The sequence below is a fragment of the Cynocephalus volans genome, chromosome 2 (genome assembly GCF_027409185.1).
Source record: "Cynocephalus volans isolate mCynVol1 chromosome 2, mCynVol1.pri, whole genome shotgun sequence".
Taxonomy (NCBI): domain Eukaryota; kingdom Metazoa; phylum Chordata; class Mammalia; order Dermoptera; family Cynocephalidae; genus Cynocephalus; species Cynocephalus volans.
In genome coordinates, this window is record NC_084461.1 from 144,874,376 (window position 1) to 144,896,680 (window position 22,305).

General features: G+C 34.4%; 2 protein-coding genes across 3 annotated transcripts in view; one reads left to right on the top strand and one right to left on the bottom strand.

Annotated features, from left to right (window-relative positions):
• Positions 1-1,186: 1,186 nt before the first annotated feature.
• NUDCD2 (NudC domain containing 2) lies at positions 1,187-9,410 on the bottom strand. Of its 2 annotated transcripts, none has more exons than XM_063086676.1 (4): positions 9,354-9,410; positions 7,040-7,088; positions 6,679-6,830; positions 1,187-4,388 (listed from the first exon to the last, which is right to left on the bottom strand). In XM_063086676.1, the coding sequence occupies exons 1-4, from the start codon at positions 9,366-9,368 to the stop codon at positions 4,305-4,307; spliced, it is 300 nt and encodes a 99-aa protein (XP_062942746.1). In that variant the 5' UTR covers positions 9,369-9,410; the 3' UTR covers positions 1,187-4,304. The 2 variants fall into 2 exon arrangements, with proteins under 2 accessions (XP_062942746.1, XP_062942745.1); XM_063086675.1 differs by lacking the exon at positions 9,354-9,410 and adding an exon at positions 8,900-9,141.
• Positions 9,411-9,750: 340 nt separating this feature from the next.
• Positions 9,751-22,305, top strand: part of HMMR (hyaluronan mediated motility receptor) — a 29,955-nt gene continuing 17,400 nt past the window's right edge. Inside the window, 10 exon segments of the mRNA XM_063087675.1 lie at positions 9,751-9,796; positions 11,314-11,412; positions 11,904-11,983; positions 14,744-14,791; positions 16,657-16,845; positions 17,895-17,981; positions 18,072-18,172; positions 20,213-20,287; positions 20,421-20,596; positions 21,056-21,204. Of these exon segments, the coding sequence (XP_062943745.1) occupies positions 9,751-9,796; positions 11,314-11,412; positions 11,904-11,983; positions 14,744-14,791; positions 16,657-16,845; positions 17,895-17,981; positions 18,072-18,172; positions 20,213-20,287; positions 20,421-20,596; positions 21,056-21,204 (1,050 nt within the window).

Below are 22,305 nucleotides of genomic sequence, written 5' to 3' on the forward strand. Positions count from 1 at the left end.
GGATAATCAAATCTTAAAAGCAAAACCATTTACAATAGCTCCAAAAAAATGAACACTTAGGAACAAATCTAACAAAAGATGTAAAGGATCTATCTATAAGCTGAGAAATGCACAAAGTGCTGATGACTGAAATCAAAGAGGTCCTAAACAGAGACACCCCATGTTCATGGACTGGAAGACTCCTAAAATTCTATTCAAAACCCCAGGAGGATTTTTTGTAAATATAGACTGATTTTAAACTTTATATGGAAAGACAAAGAAACTAAAACAGCCAAAACAATTAAAGAATAATGTTAAAGGAATCATGCTACCCAGTCTTGTCTTACTATAAAGCTACAATAATCACAGCAATGTGGTATTGGTGAAAGGACACACACACAGATTTATGGAATATAGAGTCCAAAAACAGACTCGCACAAATAGCAACTGATTTCTGACAAAGGTGCAAAGACAATTCAATGGGAAATGGATGTCTTTTCAACAAAGGATTTTGAAACAATTGGACATCCATATGCAAAAGAATGAACCTCCACCTAAACTTCACAGCTTATACAAAAATTAACTTAAAATGGGCCACAGATATAAATGTAAAAAATAAAATTATAAAGCTTTTAGAAGGAAACAAATGGAAAAATCCTAACCTGGGGTGAGGGAAAAAGTTCTTAAACATGACACCAAAAGCATAAGCCACCAACAGCGTTATGAATTAAGACTTCATCAAAATTAAAAACTTTTGTGCTTCAAAATACACCATCAAGAAAGTGAAAAGAATCTACAGAATAGGATAATTTATTTATAAATATCTCTAATAAGGGATTTATATCTAGAATATGTAAACAACTCTCACTACTCAAAAACAAGACAATAACAAATGGGCAAAGGATGTAAACAAACATTTCTCCAAGAAAAACATACACATGGTCAATAGCACAAGACAGAATGCTCAACATAATTAGTCATCAAGGAAATGCAAATCAAAACCAGAGATACCAAAGTATCACTTTGAATCAAAGGCAGATGACTAGTGATAGCACGGAGAAACTGGAACCCTTGTACACTGCTGGTGGGAATGTAAAATGGTACAGCCACTTTGGAAAATAATCTGGCAGTTCTTCAAATGATTACACATAGTTACCATAAAACCTAAATATTCTAGGTAAGAAATGAAAACACATATACACATAAAAACCTGTACACAAAATGTTTATAGCAGCCTTAGTCAGCATAGCCAAAAGGTGGAAATACCCTGAACACCTATAATTTACAAATGGATAAAATGTGATTAATACAGACATACAATGGAATATTACTGACATAAAAATGAATATACTGACACATGCTGGAACATGGATGAACTTTGAAAACATTATAAGTGAAAGAAGCCAGTAACAAAAGACCACATTTTATATGATTCCATGTACATCAAATGTCCAAAACAAAGAGATCTATGAGACAAAAGGTAAATTAGTTGTTGCTTGGCTGGCAGGGGGAGATAACAGGAGCCAGGGATAATAAAAGGTTTCTATTTGAGATGATAAAGATGTTCCAAAACTAACTACAGTAATGGTTGCGTATGTATGGGTACATACTAAAAACTACTGAATTATACATTTTAAATAGGTGAAATATACGGTATGCAAATTAAGTCTCAATAAAACTGTTTTAGAAAAAGTTTACATATGATTGCATTTATATGACATTTTTGAAAAAACAAAACTATACAGACAGAGACTAGATCAGTGGTTTCCAGGGTTTAGGGGCTGGGAATAGGGTGTGACTACAAAGAGACAGCATGAGGAAGTTTTTATGGTCACTGAACTGTTCAATATCCTAACTATGGAGGTGTTATATATACATATACAGGTACATCAAAAAGTTCACGGAAAAATAGAATTAAAAAATACAAACCTTTCCATGAATTCTGAAGTACACTTGTATGTGTTTTAAGTCACTGAACTATACACCAGAAAAAGTTAATTTTACTGTATATTTATTCCAAATACAACATTTTTTAAAATGTCAAAAAGAGAAGCCAATTAAAAGAAAAAAGCCTCTTCCCCAACAATCCATTCCTAAAATTATTGGGTAAAATGAGCAAGACAGGTGTTATAGGGTGGGAAGGCTGCAGTGGCCTACAGTGAGGCGTTGGGGTGGAAGCAGAGTAAGGACATCCCTGCTCCAGCACATGATGGAGCCTAAGTAGGGTGAGGAAGACATTCATATGGGGAGATGACCTACAATAGGGAGTCAAATACATTAAGGACAGTAGGAAGCTGGTTTCTCACTGCTATTGAAGGGAGTTAAAAATACGGAAAGGGAGGAAACTAAAATAAACCCCATGGGATTAGGATAGAAAGTTAGAATTGACCACATAGTTTTCAATATATATGGATATAAAAATACAGATGTATATACATGCACTGTGTATACACACCAACAGTAATTGCACTCTAGCACACATATCTTGGCTTTTAAATACCATTATCCATTAAAGAGAACCTGGGTTTTTGGAAAAATGGCTGATTCCTGGGCTGGGGCAGGGAAAGCATAATGAGCCTGGTATATTTTGTGCCAGAGAGTAAGAAATCGCTCCAATAATGATAAGGACATGTCAAAAGGACACATAAACCACCTAGTATGGGCTTTTGCCAGGCAAACGTATGGCAATTTTGAGAATCAAAGTAATGAGAATAAAAGAATTTTAAACTACTGAATAAAAAAAGAAATCATGAGTCTCTACAGATACAGAAAGTTTGATGAGAAACAAAATAATACTTGAAACTATCTTCTCACAAAATAATTAACATAAAAAGAGTAACTTTACAGTGAAGGCTGGCAGACATTACTGTAATCAGTGATCTAAGTAACACCATAAGAAATGGGACAAATTGAAATTATTAATCCATGATAGGATGCAGTAAGAACACATCATCCTTATCATTCCTTCCAGAGATGCTTAGTGTGAATCTAATCATGAATATTAGACAAAACTCACAGTTAGGGATACTCAATAGAACTAGCCTCTAATCTTCAAAAGTGCCAGTGTTGTGAAAGTTAAGGAAAAAATGAGAACTTGTTCCATACCAAAGTGGACTAAAGACATCTGACATCTAAAGACAAGGCATGATTCCGAATGGATCTTCCTGCTATAAAGGACATTACTGGGACAATCAGTTCAATGTCAATGTCTGAGGATTAGATGGTAGTAATGTGTCAATGTAAATTTCTTGCTTTTAATGGGTACATCGTAGGTTGGCTGGTTAGCTCAGTTGGTTAGAGTGCAACCTTATAACACCAAGGTCACGAGTTCGGATCCCTGTACCAGCCAGCCGCCAAAAAAAACTAATGGGTGCATTGTAGTTATGTAAGAGAATGTCCTTTGAAGCAAGTGAACACTAAAGTATTCAGAGGTAATGGGGCATCATGTCCTTATTTTATTCACAAATGGTTCAGGAAGAAAAAATTCTGTGTACTTGTAATAACTTTTCTATGTATTTAAGATTTAAAATATTTTAAGAATTAAAAAGACCATAAAAAGGATGAAATAAAACTTCAGTAGACAATTCCTACCTTTATGTCTGGATCACTGAAGATCAAAATGACTTACAATAAGTGACCTTAAGTTTCTTTCTACCACTAATGAAGGACTTGCTCAATAACTATATTCACTTTGCTGCTTCTCTTGTATTAATCCACTCCTATTTTTAGATTTTTAACTATTTTTCAATTTCTTAACCAATCCCTCGAGGAATAATATGCTAATTAAGAAATTTTCATTAACTCTTAAAAGTCACTTACTCAAAATACATTTGTAGATTTTTTTCCTTTCTTAAATATTTTTTTCAGTACTATAATTCCCTTGTGTGAATTGGTATACTTAGACAAAGGGGTACACAACCCCTAGTTAGAAAACTTTATTGAACATTTCTCCTGGATCCCACTTGTCAAAAGAAAAACTTAATTTTCCCGGAAGGCATCCTTTCATTTCACATGATCTATACCCTAATAATTTTTGTATTAAAAATAGACTTAAATATGAAATTAGTAAAATGTAGCATATAAAACTTCATGCTGAGCAAAAACAAGTCCAAAAAAAGGTTACCACATATCCACAGAATAGTTTCCACAGTACATTTCCTATGTAAATCATATTTAAATGCAAATTTTAGAACCATATTTAAATATATTTTGTAATTTGTTAACTGTAGGCATCGAAATATTTCTTCCACCACATATTCTGATCTTTTGATCAAGCTGGCAACATCTGCTAGGATCCACACAATGCAGCAAAAAAAACCCAGCAATTATTTCTCAAGGTTTGAGAAATCTGGTCCACCTTTAGTGTAGTTTCCTGAGATTTCTGCTCCACTGAAGTCAAAACCAGGATTCTAAAAGATATGAAAAAAATAAAATAAAATAAAACTTATAAGGGAAAATAGAAGTATGAAGTGGCAACTGACAAAAAGAGGAAATATGAATGGCCAATGAATACATGAAAAGATACCAAAAACAAACTTCACGGTAATCACCAAAATGGAATTTAAAACTGAAGTATTTTTCAACTTTGAAAATTACAAATACTTAGAATGTCAATATTTACATTACAATTTTGGCAAATGTATGGGAAAACATATACTTCGACATCAGTATGTAAACAGATCTTAACGGCCAGTGTTTTTTAGGGGAGCTAACTATACGCCATGCAGGGTTCTAAGAGCTATACATATATTAACTTCTTTAACTCTCACAACAATCCTATGAAGTAAGCACTACCTCAGGCTTTTAGTCTTTTTGGTGGGGCCATATCATTTATTCAACAAACATTAATTGAGCTCATACTGTTTGTAAGACACCATTAGAGGCATGTGGAATTCAAGAGTGAACAAAACAAAGATCCCTGTTCTAGTGGAGCTTACGTTCTAGCAGCAGGAGATAAATAATAAAATCCATAAATTATCCAGTATAGGGGCTGGCAAACTCTTCTGTAAGAAGCCAGGTAGTAAACATTTAGGCTTTGCAGGCCACACAGTGTCTACATGAAACTGCTATATGAAAGATAATATACAAACAAATGAGCAGCATAGCTGTGTTCCAGTAAAACTTTACTCATAAAAACAGGTGGTGGGCCAGATTTGGCCCATGGGCCATAGCTGTAGTTTGCCGACCCCTGATCTAGTGTGTTAAAAGTTCAGTGCTACACACAAAAAAAAGTAGGACAGTGTAAGAGAAGATTATAGTTTTTAAGTGGGATGATCAAAGTATGCTTTAAAGGATTTGAAAACAATGAAAAAAATGGCAAGCTATAGAAGAGTATTCCAGTGAAAATGACAGTGAAGAAATAGGCTAGCATGTTAAGAAACAACAGGACAGTATGGGTAGAGCAGAATGACTGAGGGGGACAGCAGTGAGAGATAAGGTCAGGGAGATAATGGAGTCCCCTATTAGAAAGGGCCTTGTAAAAGAGGAAGGACTTGCTAAGTTCTGAGAAGTGACATGCTCTGACTTGCATTTTAAAAGGACGGCTCTAACTGCTATTTTTAGAAGACTGCGGCTGGGCTAGAGTAGAAGCCAGGAGACCAATTAGAAGGTTATTAGAGAAATCCAGGCAAGGCCTTAAAGGTGGTTCAGATAAGAGTGGTGGTAGAGGTGGTGGTAAGAAGTGGTCAATATATTTGTAAAGTATTGCCAATAAAATTTCCTAATAAATTGGAAAGAGTGTGAGAGAGGAAGGAATTCCAATTTTTTCAACATGTGCAACTAGTTTCCATCAACCGAGATGAGAAGGCTAGATGTAGAACAAATGTGGGAGGGAAGTTGGGGTGTTCAATTTGGGCATGTTGAGTTTGATACGTCTGTCAGATAGCCAAGTGGAGATGTTGAATAGGACCTACTGGATATACAGGTCCAAAATTAAGGACAGTAGTCTAAGCTAGAGATATACATCTAGAAATCATTAACATATAGATGGGAAGTACCCACTAAAACTTTAAAAGTGCTTTAATCTAGTAACTCCTCTCCTAGATATCTATCTTAAAGATATCTATCTTGGAACACAGAGATGAAAACACAGGCTTAGTGTAAAATAGAGAAAAATGGAGAAATCTACACTGTGGCAAAGAGGAATAGCTAAATAGATAATTATGATACATCCAAATTAGAAAACACTCTGAAGCAGCTAAAAGGAATGAATTTTGTCTGTATGTACTAGTAAGGAAAGAGACCTGAGACATACCATTAAATGAAAAAGTAACACGAAGAACAATACACACAGTGTTATCCACCATTTATGTTAAAAACAAAACAAAAAAGCCAGTACATGAGATGAGAATGAGAAAGAGGCATGCAATGGGGGTGGGGGTTGTGGACCCTTCACTTTTTTATACTATGTAAGCCTACACTGGCTTAATTTTTATAAGAGTTTATTCATGTACTACTGATGTACGTTAAGTAAATGTAAACTCAGAAATCATAGCAATAATACCAATAAATTCCTCTCAAGAAAATTTTTAAAAAATCAAATCCATACACGTAAAATGGCCATTTTTCTAACCATTTACTCAAAAACTTCCTCTAAAGAATTTTTGTAACTTTACATTGAGCTTTAATTTCAAATAATAGTATGTATTCTATGATTTTTAGATACATAACTACAAATATTTATACATTCATGTGACTTACTTCTTTCTGAAATCTCTCTAATGTAAGCTTTCTCTGCATTTGGTCTTGCACCCAAGGATCAGCTGCATATTCAGATTCTAGAAGAGAAGTCCAACAATTTGCTGCATCTCTCTTTGTCTTTGTAAGAACAATACGAACCATTTTTCTATCCTCTAAAGAAAAAAAACACAAATAAAGAAAGGAGAGTTACCATCAAATTATATATTTTTCAAAAACCATTAGGTAATCTTGGCATGTAATTGTTTTCAACACGTTTCTAGTATATTTCAAAGTCGCAAAGACAAAAGGGGACAAGATACTAAGTTCCAAGACAAAATTAATTTTAAAAAAGATTCTATAAATTATAATAGATTACCCTTACCCAAAGTCCATGTTCCCTCATCAGCTATTGTAGAATCAAAGAGTTTACCCTGAAAAAGAAACATATAAAGCACTAAAAATATAGCTTTTCATTAATTTTTATAAAGCTTTCATAGTTAAGACTTATCTAATTTTCTATTTAATCCACATCTTATATCATTTCACCATATTTATAGGTGCTCAACTCTTAAGTTTCTTTCTGGCAAGTGAAATGGACCCTGGTTTACATTGCTTGGGATATTTACTACAACAAAGAACAAAGGGCTCTCTAAAGAAAGATCAGAACTCCTTAACTTCTAGAAGACATATAAATACTATTGATCACCAACCAGCCAAACGTGAAATATGTGAAAGGCTTTAATTTTACCAATCATCATGAACTACAACAGAAGATCTGTTAAAACTAGAAAGAAATGCTGTCTTTCAAAGTAAACTTTTAAAAACTGGTTCAATGTCTTTGTTAGGCAAATCTGTTAAATCAAATTTAAAGCACATAGTGTAGATTTAATTGATAATTAGTTGTGACTAATTTTTCATAAACTAGTTTTAAGAAAAAAATAAGCAAAATATAAATTTAAAAGCAAATGCATAAACTCAAATCCATTTTAATTTGTTGCCAAATTTATGTAAAAATTAAAATGTAACTAAAAAAACCCACATTCTTTCAATATGTCAATACTACTAATAAAAATCCTAACGGTCTATATATGTACATCTAAACTCCCAGAGTTACTGCTAACTTCCCAAAGTTATTGGAGTTAGCAAAGTACATTTGAATTTTAGTTTAAAAACGGTGTTCAAGAAACTATGAATTGTACAATTATTCAGAAAGGTCATTAAGATACAAGTTGACATAAATCAATGTCTTTCATGCTCACCTTCTGAAGCACTAAAAGCACTTTTATATGAAACAGTTAACATATAGTGTGAGTTTATTACATACCAGGCACTACTCCAACCTCTTCATTCACACGGACAACATGTTATGCTTAAAGCAATCCTGAGAAAAGTACTATAATTACCACACTTGCTGATGAAGGTTTAGAGACACTGAATAATCTCTTGCCTAAGGTTAGAAAACTAGAAAACTGGCAGAGCCAGGTATCCTACCAAATAGTCTCCCTTTACCACTGCACCACATTGCTATCAAACATCTTGGGCATCTAATCTGAGAACAAAATCTAATTTCAATTTAATTTAACCACACGCTTAACAAGGAAAAAAAGGGTCCCCGATACGAAGGACTTCGGTGAAAAAAAACAAATAAAAAAAAGGGGTGCTGAGTATTTTCTTCACACACTTCTTCGCTCTTGCTTTACCACTCCACAAACAGGCAGTAGTTTTCTCATTTTAGATGAGAAAGTTAAGTCATCTGACATCATTTCTGAACATTCACCCCGTTATCCTATTCTTTATTTTCTTTTTTGGACTTTCCTATACCCGCCTACATATTAATCATGTTTCCCTACAGGAGCGAACCTTCTCCAGTGCAGGAACCTTATCTGTCCCGCTGTACTCCTGGCACTTAGATCAATGCCTGGAAGTGTATATACGATATACTTTGTTCCTTTAACAACTTAGTTAATTTGTTCTCAGCTGAAGACCCTCAGAGGCGCAGAAGAGGCAGCTTGACTTAGTTTGATAATAAAGCAGAAAAATGGATTCCTCAAATTTCCATAATTCAGGACTTGCCCTTAGGACCAGACCAAAACCAGGCCAATTTTATCGCTCTTCCTCTTTCTGCCAGCCAGAGGAACCATCCGACCCGACAAGAGTCACTCCACGGAAACAATGAACTTCAAAACTCGGGGATTTGCGGAGGCCGGGAAGAAACTGAGCACAAGCCCCGACCTGCCGCTACCTTGAGGATCTCGCGGCCACCCACGGCCAGCGCAACATGCCGGCTCTGCAGGCCGCACTGGATATCCTGGGCACGAGTCCCTGGCGGCACTTGAACTTCAATGAACACCTCCTCCAGGGTCTGGTACCACTGGCCCCACGGGGTCCCACATGGAACCACCCCACTGCGCTCCTCAAAAGGGGCCGACATTATCCAGGAACCTCCCGCCGCAGCCACACCGAGCGAGCCGAGCGCACGCGCGGAATCCCCACGCTCCGGCTACGCCCAGGCTCTTCCGCTCGGGTCACTGCACATGCGCAGGATCCCAAGCTGCTGTTGCGGTGTGTGTTCGTTTTTCCCTTTCAAAGGCCATTTACGGCACTGGCAGGACCCGGTTTGAAAGAACTGAAATCCAGAGGAACTTAAATCTTAAGAACGCTGGGAGAGAGGTGGAACCTGTGAAGCAGAAACTCACCACACTGTCACCCATATGACGCCACAATACAGGTTTTCAGACTTCTCATTTATGAAGTGCGTTTGCGCAAATGCAACCAGTGCATAAGTTACAATTAGTAACGCCTGAAATGATTGGGGGGCGGGGAGGAGTAGAGAACAGTAATAGTCTCCTATTGGCTGGTAGCCTAAACTCACAGGCTGCCTAATTGGACGCCGCTAGGACCCAGTGCGCATGCTCCTTTGATGTTACCGTGCGAGATTGGTGTGCCCAGGGTTCTGATTTTCTAATTGGCTAACGTCAGGATGGGCGGGGAATGTGCGGAGAAATTTAAATTTGAAAGGAGTAGGGAAGTATAATCCGCGGGCAGTTGCCGCGGAGTGCTAACTTTCTTCGGTTTCTGGAGCTGGTCGGCAGCATGTCTTTTCCTAAGGCGCCTCTAAAACGATTCAATGACCCTTCCGGTGGGTATAGGAGAAGGAGCTGGGGGACTGGAACTCTCACTCCGCTTTCCCCTCTTCGGTTCCCTACGTCGGAGGCAAGCAGGAGGCGATTTTAGGCCTGGAATGGGATTCATTCAGTTGATTCATTTTTATCATATATACTAAGCATATGCTACATGCCAAGTATTTTTATCAGGATACTGATGATACAGCAGTGAGTAAATATGGAGACTACATTCAGGTGGGGAATACCGTAAATAAACAATTACTTCTGTAGAGAAACTAAAGCAGGGTGAAGGGAATGGGAATGAGAAGGCATTGGTAGCTATTTGATAGTCAAGTGCAGGAAGGCCTCACTGATGAGAACATTTGAGTATTACTTTTCGTCTAAACTTGTGAATTTCTTTTGAATATTACATTTGGGCATAAAAGAAGGAAGATTGGTAATGGCAGTTTACTGGCATAAAATTATAGCAGTAGCACTTATTGAAAACACTGTAAATGTTTTTCATTTGGTTTTTCATTCTGATACTGACCACTTACAATGTACCCCGGGCACCATACTAAGTCTTTACATGGATTATTAGTTCTTTTTTAAATCCCCCAACAACCCTAAGAGGTAATCTTATTATTCATTGTTTTATTGATAATCTTACTAATCTTATTTTATTAAGACGGGGACTTAGATTTGCTCAATGTTATACAAACTGGCAGAACTGACGTATGAACCTAGGCTGCATGAATTCATCATGTGCTCCTACCCACTGCAATGCATAAGCACAATAACCTGGAAGCCTTACATGTGGTTGTTAGGCATTCATCTTTTAGTAGATGATAACTGTGCTGAGTCTGTGCTTAGGTCTCTCCTTCTAGTACTTGTACGTATTTTGTATAACATGGATTTATAAATTTCCTGAGCCTCAACTTATCCATAAATTATCGTATAGAGTTCTTGTGAGGATTAAATAAAATAACATCCATAAAATGCTTAGTATAATTCCTGGCATTAGTAAGCTTTCAGAGTTCTTAGTATGGTTGCTTTTCTTCTGTGCATTCAAACCGCACTTGGCATCATCAGTAGGTCTGATGTATTGATGTTAGCCAGAGATGGATTATCACTATATTTTTTTATTCAAGGCTAATGAGGACTGGACAGTTTAAATTGCTTTATTTCTATAAACCAATGGTAGTTACCTCAGTGACTCTCTTGGAGTAGAGTGGACACCAAATATTTTCTTATATTCAGTCCTCAATAACAAAGCCATGTTGCTTGTTATTACATGATGTTCAAACCAAAACTATCTTAACTGTTCTGCTCAGTTGCCTGTGTTCTTTGACCCAATTGATATAAATGGCAAGATGATATTATTCCTCATAGGCCTTCTTTATAGTATCAAATGGATGCTATTTTTACATTTTAAAAAAATGAAGCAGTTTATTGATATTTTTACATTTATATCCACTTTATTACGACATGTTTTTAACTTAAGATCATACAAAACATTAGATGAAACATTAATGTTTTATGTTTCCTCTAGGTTGTACACCTTCTCCGGGTGCTTATGATGTTAAAACCTCAGAAGTATTAAAAGGACCAGTATCCTTTCAGAAATCACAAAGATTTAAAAAACAAAAAGGTAATGGATCCCAAAATAAAACAATGATTATATGATTTTATATGTTTTAAAGTTATGAATAACAATATTTAAGTATGAAAATACTGTATCATTTCTGAAAGTGTAAAGCTAGAACTATATTTAAATTTAAGGGTTAAGTACAGAATAATGCTTTTATCATTACACTGTTGTATTAACAGGAAAATTAAGCAAACCACTTGTATAAGCAAGACACTCATATATATATATATATATATATGTATATATATATATGTAGTTTCCCATTCGGTAATTGCCTTAACCTTTCTGTCAGGGAATATCAGGAAAGTCAGAGAGGTGTGGGATGTGTAAAAAATATTGCACAACTAATTATTTGGAAATGTACTATCAAGAAAAGAATAACTTTATGTTGCTTCATTAATAATTGCAATAAGAAATTTGAATATTATGTTTTGTGTGTGGTTAAAACATGTAAACACCAACCTTGATATGTATAATTTATTTTTCTACAGAATCTCAACAAAATCTTAATGTTGATAAAGATACTACCTTGCCTGCTTCAGCTAGAAAAGCTAAAACTTTGGGATTAAAGGTGAGGAACTTTTTATATGTCACATGGTTTATCAACTGTATCATTAAAAACGTATCTGAAAGTTATTATATTTGATTAGAATGGGTTAAGTGTATAAATCAAAGTTGTAAGTAAATTTATAAACTGATGAAACAAGTTATTGTTAGGACTCTAGCAAGTTTTACATTTTTGCCTGGGTCATTACTAAATACATTGCGTTTAAATGTGCCTTTAGTTCGCTATTACTAAATGGTATCCACTTGTCAGTCATTTCTGTATCTCGATAAATTTTACATTCCTAATTAGCCTTTAAAAATTATGCTATGCTTTGATTTGTTAGTTAGCACCATTTGAGTTGTTTTGGTTTTGTTTGTTTGTTTGTGGGGAAAAGTAAGTATTGTGAAGCAAAAAAAAAAAAAAAAAAAAAAAAATCCAATGCCTAAAAGAGGTTTGCTGCTCAGAAACTACTAAGGAGTGGTGGGAGATTAAATTCTCAATAGTTTTATGATATGGCTTGTGCAAGAGCCTACTATTACTGTTTTCATTGTCTCATATGCAAGCAAGTTGTACTTTCTTAAGCAGTTACACAAATTAATATTTTAATGTGAAAAGGATTCAGAGTTGAGAAACCAAAGCTCCAGGTTAAGCTTAGACTACTCATTCGTTTGAGAGTTACCTAAGTCTCTTGTTCTATAATACAAAATTAATATATAATAAAAAAATTATGGAAAATAGAATTAAAAGATAATATGAATCTTTCCATGAACATTTTGAAGACGCCACTTATAGAGCTGTACTGTCCAGTATGGAAGCGACTAGCCACATGTGGCTGTTGAACACTTTAAATGTGGCTAGTGCTACTGAAGAACAAAATGTTTAATATTATTTAATTTTAGTTAATGTATATTTTAAAACATATTTGATTTTGTTAGTGGCAAACTTCTAGATGTTCTTGGAACTACTTGGGTATGTGAATCTACCTTTTTGTCTATATGCTTCATGAAATCTAAAAATAAATATTTTTGATGAAAATTCAGCATCTGAATTGAAATATGCTATGAGTGTAAAATTCACAGCAAACTTGGAAGACTTAGTACAAAAAATATTAAACATCTCATTAATAATTTTATACTAGTGACATGTTGAAATAATGTATTTGATATATATTGGGTTGAGTAAAATATATTAAAATTTCTTTTTAAATATTACTACTAGAAAATTTAAAATACATATATGGCTTACATTATATTTTTATTGTGCAGGACTGATGTAGACACTCTTTTCTTGTGTACTGATATAAATGGCTTGACTTGATTTTCTTGAGGAACAGTTCTGAAATTTTGAATTAATTATAGAATTTACAAATCCCCTTAAAAAACAAAATTACAAACAAGTTTGTGTAGAATCCTAAAATAATAGGTCTTCCCTGATAGAAAATGTAATAAACATAGAAACATATAGTACAGATTTTGTTCAAGGTGTTTATGTATTTTCTTCCATTTTTATGTTGCTTTGCCTCTCATGGATTTTTCGCCCCTTTTCCCCTGGGTGACGGAGCCACCAAAGATTACTCAAAGCCCATCTCTTCTGAGCAGTGAGAAGCCCTGAAAAGGGGTTAATCTCCCGGAACTCTCAAGAGGCATTCCTTCCATTTGGGAAATTAAACGGGAATTGGGGTTCTCTACCCACATTTATTCTCCAGACCAGAAAGTTACAGGAAGAGAACATAGGTGGGGTTTTTTCTAAGTACAATTTAACAAGTTTAACAATAGAAGCCGGTAACTTTCAGTAAGAAAAGCAAGGTGACATTCTATAATGCAATTTTTCAAGAAGTTAAGTTGATCCACCAACAAAAGCTTGATCTTGGCAAGCATTCTCTTCTTACAGCAATTTCCCAGTATCTTTACATATCAGTCAGTAACCTGTCTGTCTTTGAGCCAGCAACCTTGCTGTGTTACAATTCTTTATCTTACAACAGAGACTATAGCCTGGGGAAAATTTCCTGTCCTTTGCAAGGTCAGTATTTGAAACTGCAAGGCTTTGGAAAACCAGGCCCTGTGAAGTACATTTGCTTTATGCATACTCCACGTTTTAGATGGAAAAGATAGATATTCTATTTTTAACCATTGTGTCAGAAAGGTTGTTGGATATAAAAGGATGTAGTGTGAAAATATATGTTTTATGTAGAATAAAGGCAATTAGAAAATTAGAATCAATTTTGGACTATTTCAGTTTTTCTTTATTTCTTTGTATCTGTATATTTATTTTCCTTTTTGAATATCAAAATTTAAGTTGACTTTTCTTTGTAAGATTCTTTTCTTTCTGAGATAACGTACTAAATATTCAAAATGTATTGCTATTCAACATTAGAAGGGAGGCAGTCAGTAGCTTTATTCATAAAACTCCACCTATTCTTTTCACTGAGTGTATTCAAAAGAGCCAGATCTATTGGGTTCAAAACTTTCAAACCTGAAATATTTTGAGATTTTTTTTTTTTTGGTGGCTGGTGGCTGGCTGGTAGGGGGATCAGAACCCTTTGTCCTTGGTGTTATAACACCACACTCAAATCAACTGAGCTAACCAGCCCTGAGATTTTAAGAACTTTTTTTTTCATGTACCAAATAAGTGACCTACAAAATGTTTAATAGACTCAGTGCAATGTTTAAAATAGAAATTAACTGTTTGGAACTCTTAATCTTTTCTGATAACTAAAAATCAAATTTGGATGTGATATTTGTAGCACTTAAATTTGTTTATAATTGTCTTTTGGCTTTTAAACAGAAAGAATCTCAAAAGAATGATAAAGATTTGAAGATATTAGAAAAAGAGGTAAGCAATGCTAAATAAATGTGGAATACTATGTAATGAAAAAGGAGCTACAAAGAATTAAGAGACAAGGATTTTGTTGCAGTTTGAGGAGTCCTGTAGTGAGGCAAACATACCATTGAGACCAGTGCCTACCGGGGAACAGTTCCTTTGTGTGGTTATCATATTTCAGAACCTCTCCAGGCTATGGAGATATGGTATGCTGGCAAAGTCAAGTTTCTTAGCATTCTAAAGAACAGATAAAGAAAGCCAGCTTCACGAAAAAGTGATAACTAAAAACCAATGTTGTTTTATTACAATTAGGTATGTGGATCAAATATTTACATTTACTCATAGTGAATACCCTTCCTGTATTCTAAACTGTGTTAAGACAGCATAGCTAGAGAATTGCTTGGTGAGCATGCAGTCCTAGCAGATTAGTTGGATTGGGATTGAGTTATGCTAACCTGATGCATTGTTCTGTACAATAGGTATATGCCTTTCTCAGGAGTGAAATAACCTAGAGCTGTGCTGTACAGTGTGGTACCCACTCACCACATGTGACTATTTAAATTCAATAAGATTAAATAAAATTAAGAACTCAGTTCCTCAGTTGTACTAATCGCATTTCAAGTGCTCAGTAGCCACCTGTGGTGAGCAGGTACGATACTGGACAGTGCATTTCCATCAAGTCAGAAATTTCTGTTGAGTAGCAGAAACCTAAAGAATCCCCTTACCCCTAAGCAGTGTTCAGCTGCTCACTGCCACCTTTGCTTCTCTGGCAGTCTTTTTCCATGTTTCCATTGCTGGCCAACTCTTCTAGTGGGCATATTCTTTCAGTATATTAAAACTTTCTGTTTCAAGAAGATATAACAACCACAATTATTTGAAGTTGATACGACAAGCAAACAGAAAGGACATTGTTGGGGGGGAGGGGGGGAGGGAGAAGGGAGGGAGGTTTTGGTGATGGGGAGCAATAATCAGCCACAATGTATATCGACAAAATAAAACTTTAAAAAAAAAAAAAAAACTTTCTGTTTGATTATAGTTAAACGTTGGTTTAGGAAAAGAATATGTCAAGATAACTGCAAATTTCTGCCTCGTTGCTCTGATGCTTTTGTATTTATTTTAATAATATTGGCTGTCATTTTAGTGTGGATACATGCTGCTGATGTAGGGGTTGGTACTTACAGACGTAATAAATGAGTCTTAGTGATGTAGCTGATGAGTGAGTGGCAGAGCCAGGATTAGAACTGATAATTTGCATCAGTTACTTCATTGGGTATGGAATTTTAGGTTGGCAGGTTTTTCCCCCTGCTATTTTAAAGATGGCATTTCATTATTTTCTGGTTTCCACATTTTCTTTTGACAAATATTAAGTTTTGTTGTTTTTTTAAAATCTCGTAGTAGCAGGAGGAATGATGGTTTGGTGATGCCTACTACATTTTGCTCACAAGCCCAGCTCTGCCTTTTTGAAATAAAGAAGATATTTAGCATTTCAAACTATAGTTTGAATTTGTGTAGTTGGAACTAGAGAAAAGAACTCTTATAAGGAGAAATACCTTAAAGGTGAATAAGCAAAGGTTAAGGGTTTGGATCTTCTTACCAGCCAACCTCCAAAAAAAAAAAAAAAAAATACTGAATAAACAGCTTAATTGCATTTGGAAATTTATGGCAATTAAAATCTTTCTTTTCTTAAAATGTATACAGATTTTTAAGATGTATCATGTAAATATGATTATACAGATAGCTAGTAAAATTAGACTATCTATGAACATAACATCAAAATCAGAGTTTTTCCTAGCAGCTTTAACACACTGATTATCGGTAGCATATGTTTATGTTGGGATTGTCTCAGTGAATTCATTTATCACCTCGTTTTTGTCCAGATTCGTGTTCTTGTGCAGGAACGTGGTGCTCAGGACAGGCGAATCCAGGATCTGGAATCTGAGTTAGAGAAGGTGGAAGCAAAGCTAAGTGCTGTAGTCAGGGAAAAAACATCTCTCTCTGCAAATAATGCTTCGCTGGAAAAACAGCTTATTGAATTGACCAGGACTAATGAATTGCTAAAATCTAAGGTATTTGAACCTCAATATAATGTGTACAATTGAATAAACAATAAATATGTTTTTTCTCATTACAGTTGTTTGGGAAGGGTTGGCTCGAGTTTAGCCCTTTTCCTTCACTAAATGTACCTTAATTATTAAGCTGCTTCAAATAGGGATTATTATATCTTTTTTTTTTTTTTTTTAAATTAGGGTGTCTGTCACTTAAGAGGTTATAAACAAACAAGTTACTTTTTGTTTCAGTTTCTGACATTTTCTCACCCCTCAAAAGTATCTCCAGAAAATAAGACCATTAATAAAATTACAGTATTTATATCTAGAAGTCACTTTAAAGATCTTTCTTTGAAGTAAATAATAGCATAACATCAGCCTTCCACCTCAAATCCTTTTGGGAATGGAATAGGAAATAAATAAATTGATAGACTAAATATGTTCAATAGATAAATTGTGTTTATCAATATTAATATACTAATAGATCTTAAAGGGCTTAACGTGGTCATCCTGCTTGTTACAGAAGCAGAGGGAAGAAATAAACCACTGTTCAGTTTAATAAGAGTCATTTATTCAGCGCTTGTAATGTGCTGGGCTCTTTGCTTACAAAAGGAGTAAGACTACACTAGAATCAAGCATAGGAAGTGAACAGGTACCTGGGCCCCACTGCAGGAGATTCTGTGTTAGTAGGCCTGGGGTAGACTCTATATTCTACATATTTCAGAGTATACCAGGCAATTCAGATTCATTTTGTTAAGCAAAAACACCAAGAAATCTCTTAAAGCCTTGTTTTAGAGCCTCACAATGGACTTTCCAGCACATAAAAGTAAGTGATTTCCCAAACTTTTCAGAAATAAACCAGAAAGTCACATTAAAGAAAAGGAGAGACAAGAACAGTAGTAGTGTGTAATCAGTTAATTGTGTTGGTCAAAGGTTATTTTCTCTACCAAAGGATATTGCAGGCAGATAATAGCCCCAATGATAGGTAGAATAATCAATATTTAAGTGATTTTACATATGACTTGGTAGAAAATTTTACGAATTGTTTATTACGTGTTTGTTCTACTTAGTTTTCTGAAGATGGTAACCAGAAAAATATGAAAATTCTAAGCATGGAGCTGATGAAACTTAGCAACAAAAGAGAAACAAAGATGAGGGTTAGTGCTACCTTTGGTAAGATTGCTCTGTCTGGATCTGGGGATCTGGACAATTTCTCATTTCCTAAGACAGAGATCTCTTTTGTGTAGAGTATGATGGCTAAACAAGAAGGCATGGAGATGAAGCTGCAAGTCACCCAGAGGAATCTTGAAGAGTCTCAGGGAAAAACAGCACAACTTGAAGGGAAACTGTAAGTGACTAAAAGTAAAGAGAAATTACATGAACCAATTCTTGATTTGCCTCTCTTAGTGAGTTATTGTTTAGTGAGACTTTAACATTCCTTCAGTGCCTATTTCATTGCCTCCTTCCAATAGACCTGTTCCTTTTTCTAAGTGACGGTTAAGCCATAATCATTACCACACATTTTATGCTAGAAAGTTGTATTACTTTTGTACATCTGTATTAATGTTGAGGAAAGGTCTCTTTATAATCACATAATCTTATGGAGGTAATAGTCAAATTGAGAAACACTAGCATAGGAAGCTGTGATAAATGCGCAATCCTAGCCTTCTTTTTATTACATAGCTGTACTTTACATGCAGTAAAATGCACTGATCATAAGTATTCAGTTTGTAGACGTTTGACAACTGGTTATATTGATGTAACCATTAACAAAACAAGATAGAGAACATTTCCATTCCCTCAGAAAGTTTCTTCATGCCCCTTCTTGCTCCCCTGCTACTACCCATGCATTGCATCCTATTTCCGCAACTATGTCTGACTTCTATTATCATAGGTTTGTTTTGCCTTTGTTGGGATATTCATCACAGCATGAGAGGAGAGAAAGAGAATGTGCATGTGCATGCGTGTATGTGTGTATGTGTGTGTGGCTTTTTTACGTAATTTTTCAAGATCCATCCATATGCTATATGTGTTATAATTTTTTCTTTTTATTTCTGAATAGTATTCCACTCTATGAATATACAGACGATCCCCAACTTAATGATGGTTCAGCTTATGATTTTTCAACTTTACGATGGTGAACTGATATGCATACAGTAGAAACTGTACTTCGAATACCCATATGACCATTCTGTATTTCACTTTCTGTACAGTATTCAATAAATTACTTGAGATATTCAACACGTTATTATAAAATAGGCTTGTGTTAGATGCTTTTGTCCAACTGTTGGCTACTGTAAGTGTTCTGAGCACATTTAAGGTCAGCTAGACTAAGCTATGATGTTTGTTGGGTTAGGTGTATTAAATGCATTTTTGACTTTAAAACTCTTGGGGTTTCCTGAGTGAGGGGAGAGTCTTTGTTATTTTAATGAGTCAAATCATTAGAAAGATTCAGGATGGGTGCTATCTGCCAGAAAAATCAATCATATGATTAGGTGTGTTGAATGCATTTTCAACTTATGATGACGTAACACCATTGTAAGTTGAGGAGTATCTGTACCTCTATTTGTTTACTGTTCTCCTTTTGATTATTATTTGGACTGTTTCTAGTTTCTGTATATTATGAAAAGATTGCAGTACACGTGTTCTATGTCCTTTTGTGGGCATGTTTTTATTTCTCTTGGGTAAATATCTAGGAATAGAATTCTTGGACCATAGGTAGTATAACATTTTAAATAACTCTAAAGCGGTTGTACCATTTTATACTCCCACTAGCAATGTATGATATTTCCAGTTGTTCCCCATTCTCACCAACATTTGATGTTGTCAGTCTACTTGATTTTAACCTTTCTAGTGGATATGAAGTGGTATTTCATTTGTAATTTTAATTTGTTACTGTTAATGTCAGGGAGCATCTTTTTATGTTCTTATTGACCAATCATATCTCATTTTGTAAGGTGTCTAAGTCTCCTGTTCATTTCTTACATTAGGTTGTTCAGAGGAGATAAACACAAATACCAAGCAGCCTGGAACAGAAGCTTTCTGGCACATAAAATGCTATTTAGTATATTGGGTGGGTGGGGAAATCAGGAAAGCTACAAAAAAAGATTATTTCTAACACTGGAATGTTGTAGATGATGGTTCTCGTCATCATAGCTCTTTTGTAGGAATGTGTTTGGAAAGCTTTTTCACTTAAATAAAAATTTTAGTCTCCTATTTGCATATAAATTGTCAATTTAAGAGGTCACATAAAATAATGGATAAGAGTTTGGACTCTGGAGTTAGCCTGCTTGATATAATAGTGTCTAGTATCTGATACATAGTAAGCATTATGTATGATTATTAAGTAAATAAATTAGTTCATATTAACATATGCAATTTTTTTTAGTGTTTCAATAGAGAAAGAAAAGATTGATGAAAAATCTGAAACAGAAAAACTCTTAGAATACATCGAAGAAATTAGGTAATAAGAGCAGTAGCTTTAAATTGGGCCTTATTTTGTTGAATTCTGATGAATACATCATTTTCATCATTTTTCTGTTAATTTTACCTGTGACTAAATAGATGTGCTCTTCAAAATAATCTGTTTAATGCAGCTGTGCATCAGATCAAGTGGAAAAATATAAGCTGGATGTTGCCCAGTTAGAAGGAAATTTGAAAGAGAAGAATCATGAAATATTAAGCCTTAAGAAGTCTCTTGAGGAAAATGTTATGTTGTCTAAACAAGTAGAAGACCTGAATGTTAAATGTCAACTGCTTCAAAGAGAAAAAGGTATTATAGTGTTCATAATTACTTTCTTTAGATAAGTGCTACATACAATATTTAAGAAAAGTACAATATACTTATAATTGTCTAAACAACAACAAAAAAACCCTGTTCTGTATTTGAGAATTTTTTACTCATATAATATTTGTTCTGTATTTATTTCAATATATTGTTTGTCTTGATTGAAATATATATAACTGTGCAGTTCTTTACTTCCCCACTGGGTGGCTATTTAAAATTGGTAGATGTACAGAACTAGATTTGGGAGTTTTATTATATAGCATATGTTATATATGTGTGTATATAGTAATGATACAAACTATATAGTTTTGGGTTTTTTCTTTGGAAACACTTAATCTGAATAACATGCTAAAAGCCATATAAGGAAATATTGTGGGATTCTGGGTTTCTCAATGTTAATGTTGGTATCTAGTTACAATATTTTCAATGTTTTGTCTTTTATAGAAGACCTCATCACCAGGAATAGAGAACAGGATGAAAATCTAAATGCCAAGATGCAAAACTTAAAAGAGAAGTTTATTCTTGAAAAACAAGAACATGAAAAGCTACAACAAAAAGAGTTGCAAATTGATTCACTTCTGCAACAAGAGAAGGTAGTTTACTACAATATAAAAAAAAAGTGCTTATTCAATGTCACACCTTTTTTTATGTATCAGAAAATCTTTATTGTTTATATCCTTTGATCCAGCAATTCTAGTTTTAGAATCTTATCCTGAGGAAACAATCATCAGTATGCTGAAGATTTAGCCACAAATCTTCACTACATATTCACCACAGGATTATTAATAATGTGAAAAAATTATAAATAATGCAGCAATATAGGGAAATTCTTTTTTAAAAACTTCCTGGTACAGTCTATGTAGGCATTTAGTTATCTCATAAAAGTGTTTAATAACAGGAGAAAAAAAACTATTTTTAAAATCCAGATTCTGTAAAGAATATTTCAATAACAATGGGAAAAGAAGTCCTCTAAAAAACAAAAAAATGACCATAGGATGGAAATAGATAATTCTCAGAGAAATTCAGATGGCCTTTAAGCCAGAAAAGCTGCTCTTCCTCAGTAGTAACAAAGGAAATGGAAATTATTTTTTTTTTCACTTGCAAGATTTGCACAAATCAAAACATTTGATAATATTTGAGAACATTGGTGAGAGCTGAGCCAACAGGTACTTACATGCTGATGTGAAATATATTGTTAGGCTACATGCAACAACTAAAGGAATTAGGTAAATCAATATATACTGACCTGAAAAGATCTCAGCAACCGTTTTTATTATTTTTTTAACTTACATTTACGTATACAGAGTATATGTATATATATATATATTTTTTTTTATATCCAAAAAATGTATACATGTATATGAATATATAGAAAAAGACCAAAAGGCATATATATTCCAAACTAGCAGTTATCTCTAGAATGGGAAACTGCTGTTGGGGTGGGGAGTAGTCAAAGATAATAGTCACTTCATTGTAATGTTAGACTTTTTTCACAGTGGTGATGTGTTTGTGTATCATATAACTTAAAAATAGTTTTATATAACACTGAAATCACTATATACTTTTTATATAATATGTGAGAAAAGTATATTAAAGTGTATATAAAAACCAGTTGTAAAACAGAAGTATAATTTTAATTTTATTGTGTGTGTGTGTGTGTGTGTGTGTGTGTGCGTGCGTGTGCGTGCGTGCTG

Coding starts and splice junctions, on each gene's coding strand:
- NUDCD2 (XM_063086675.1), bottom strand. CDS start 9,088: ATGTCGGCCCCTTTTGAGGAGCGCAGTGGGGTGGTTCCATGTGGGACC. Junction 7,089..8,899: donor GTGGCCGCGAGATCCTCAAG/GTAGCGGCAGGT, acceptor TTTCTTTTTCAG/GGTAAACTCTTTGATTCTAC. Junction 6,831..7,039: donor TGAGGGAACATGGACTTTGG/GTAAGGGTAATC, acceptor TTTTTTCTTTAG/AGGATAGAAAAATGGTTCGT.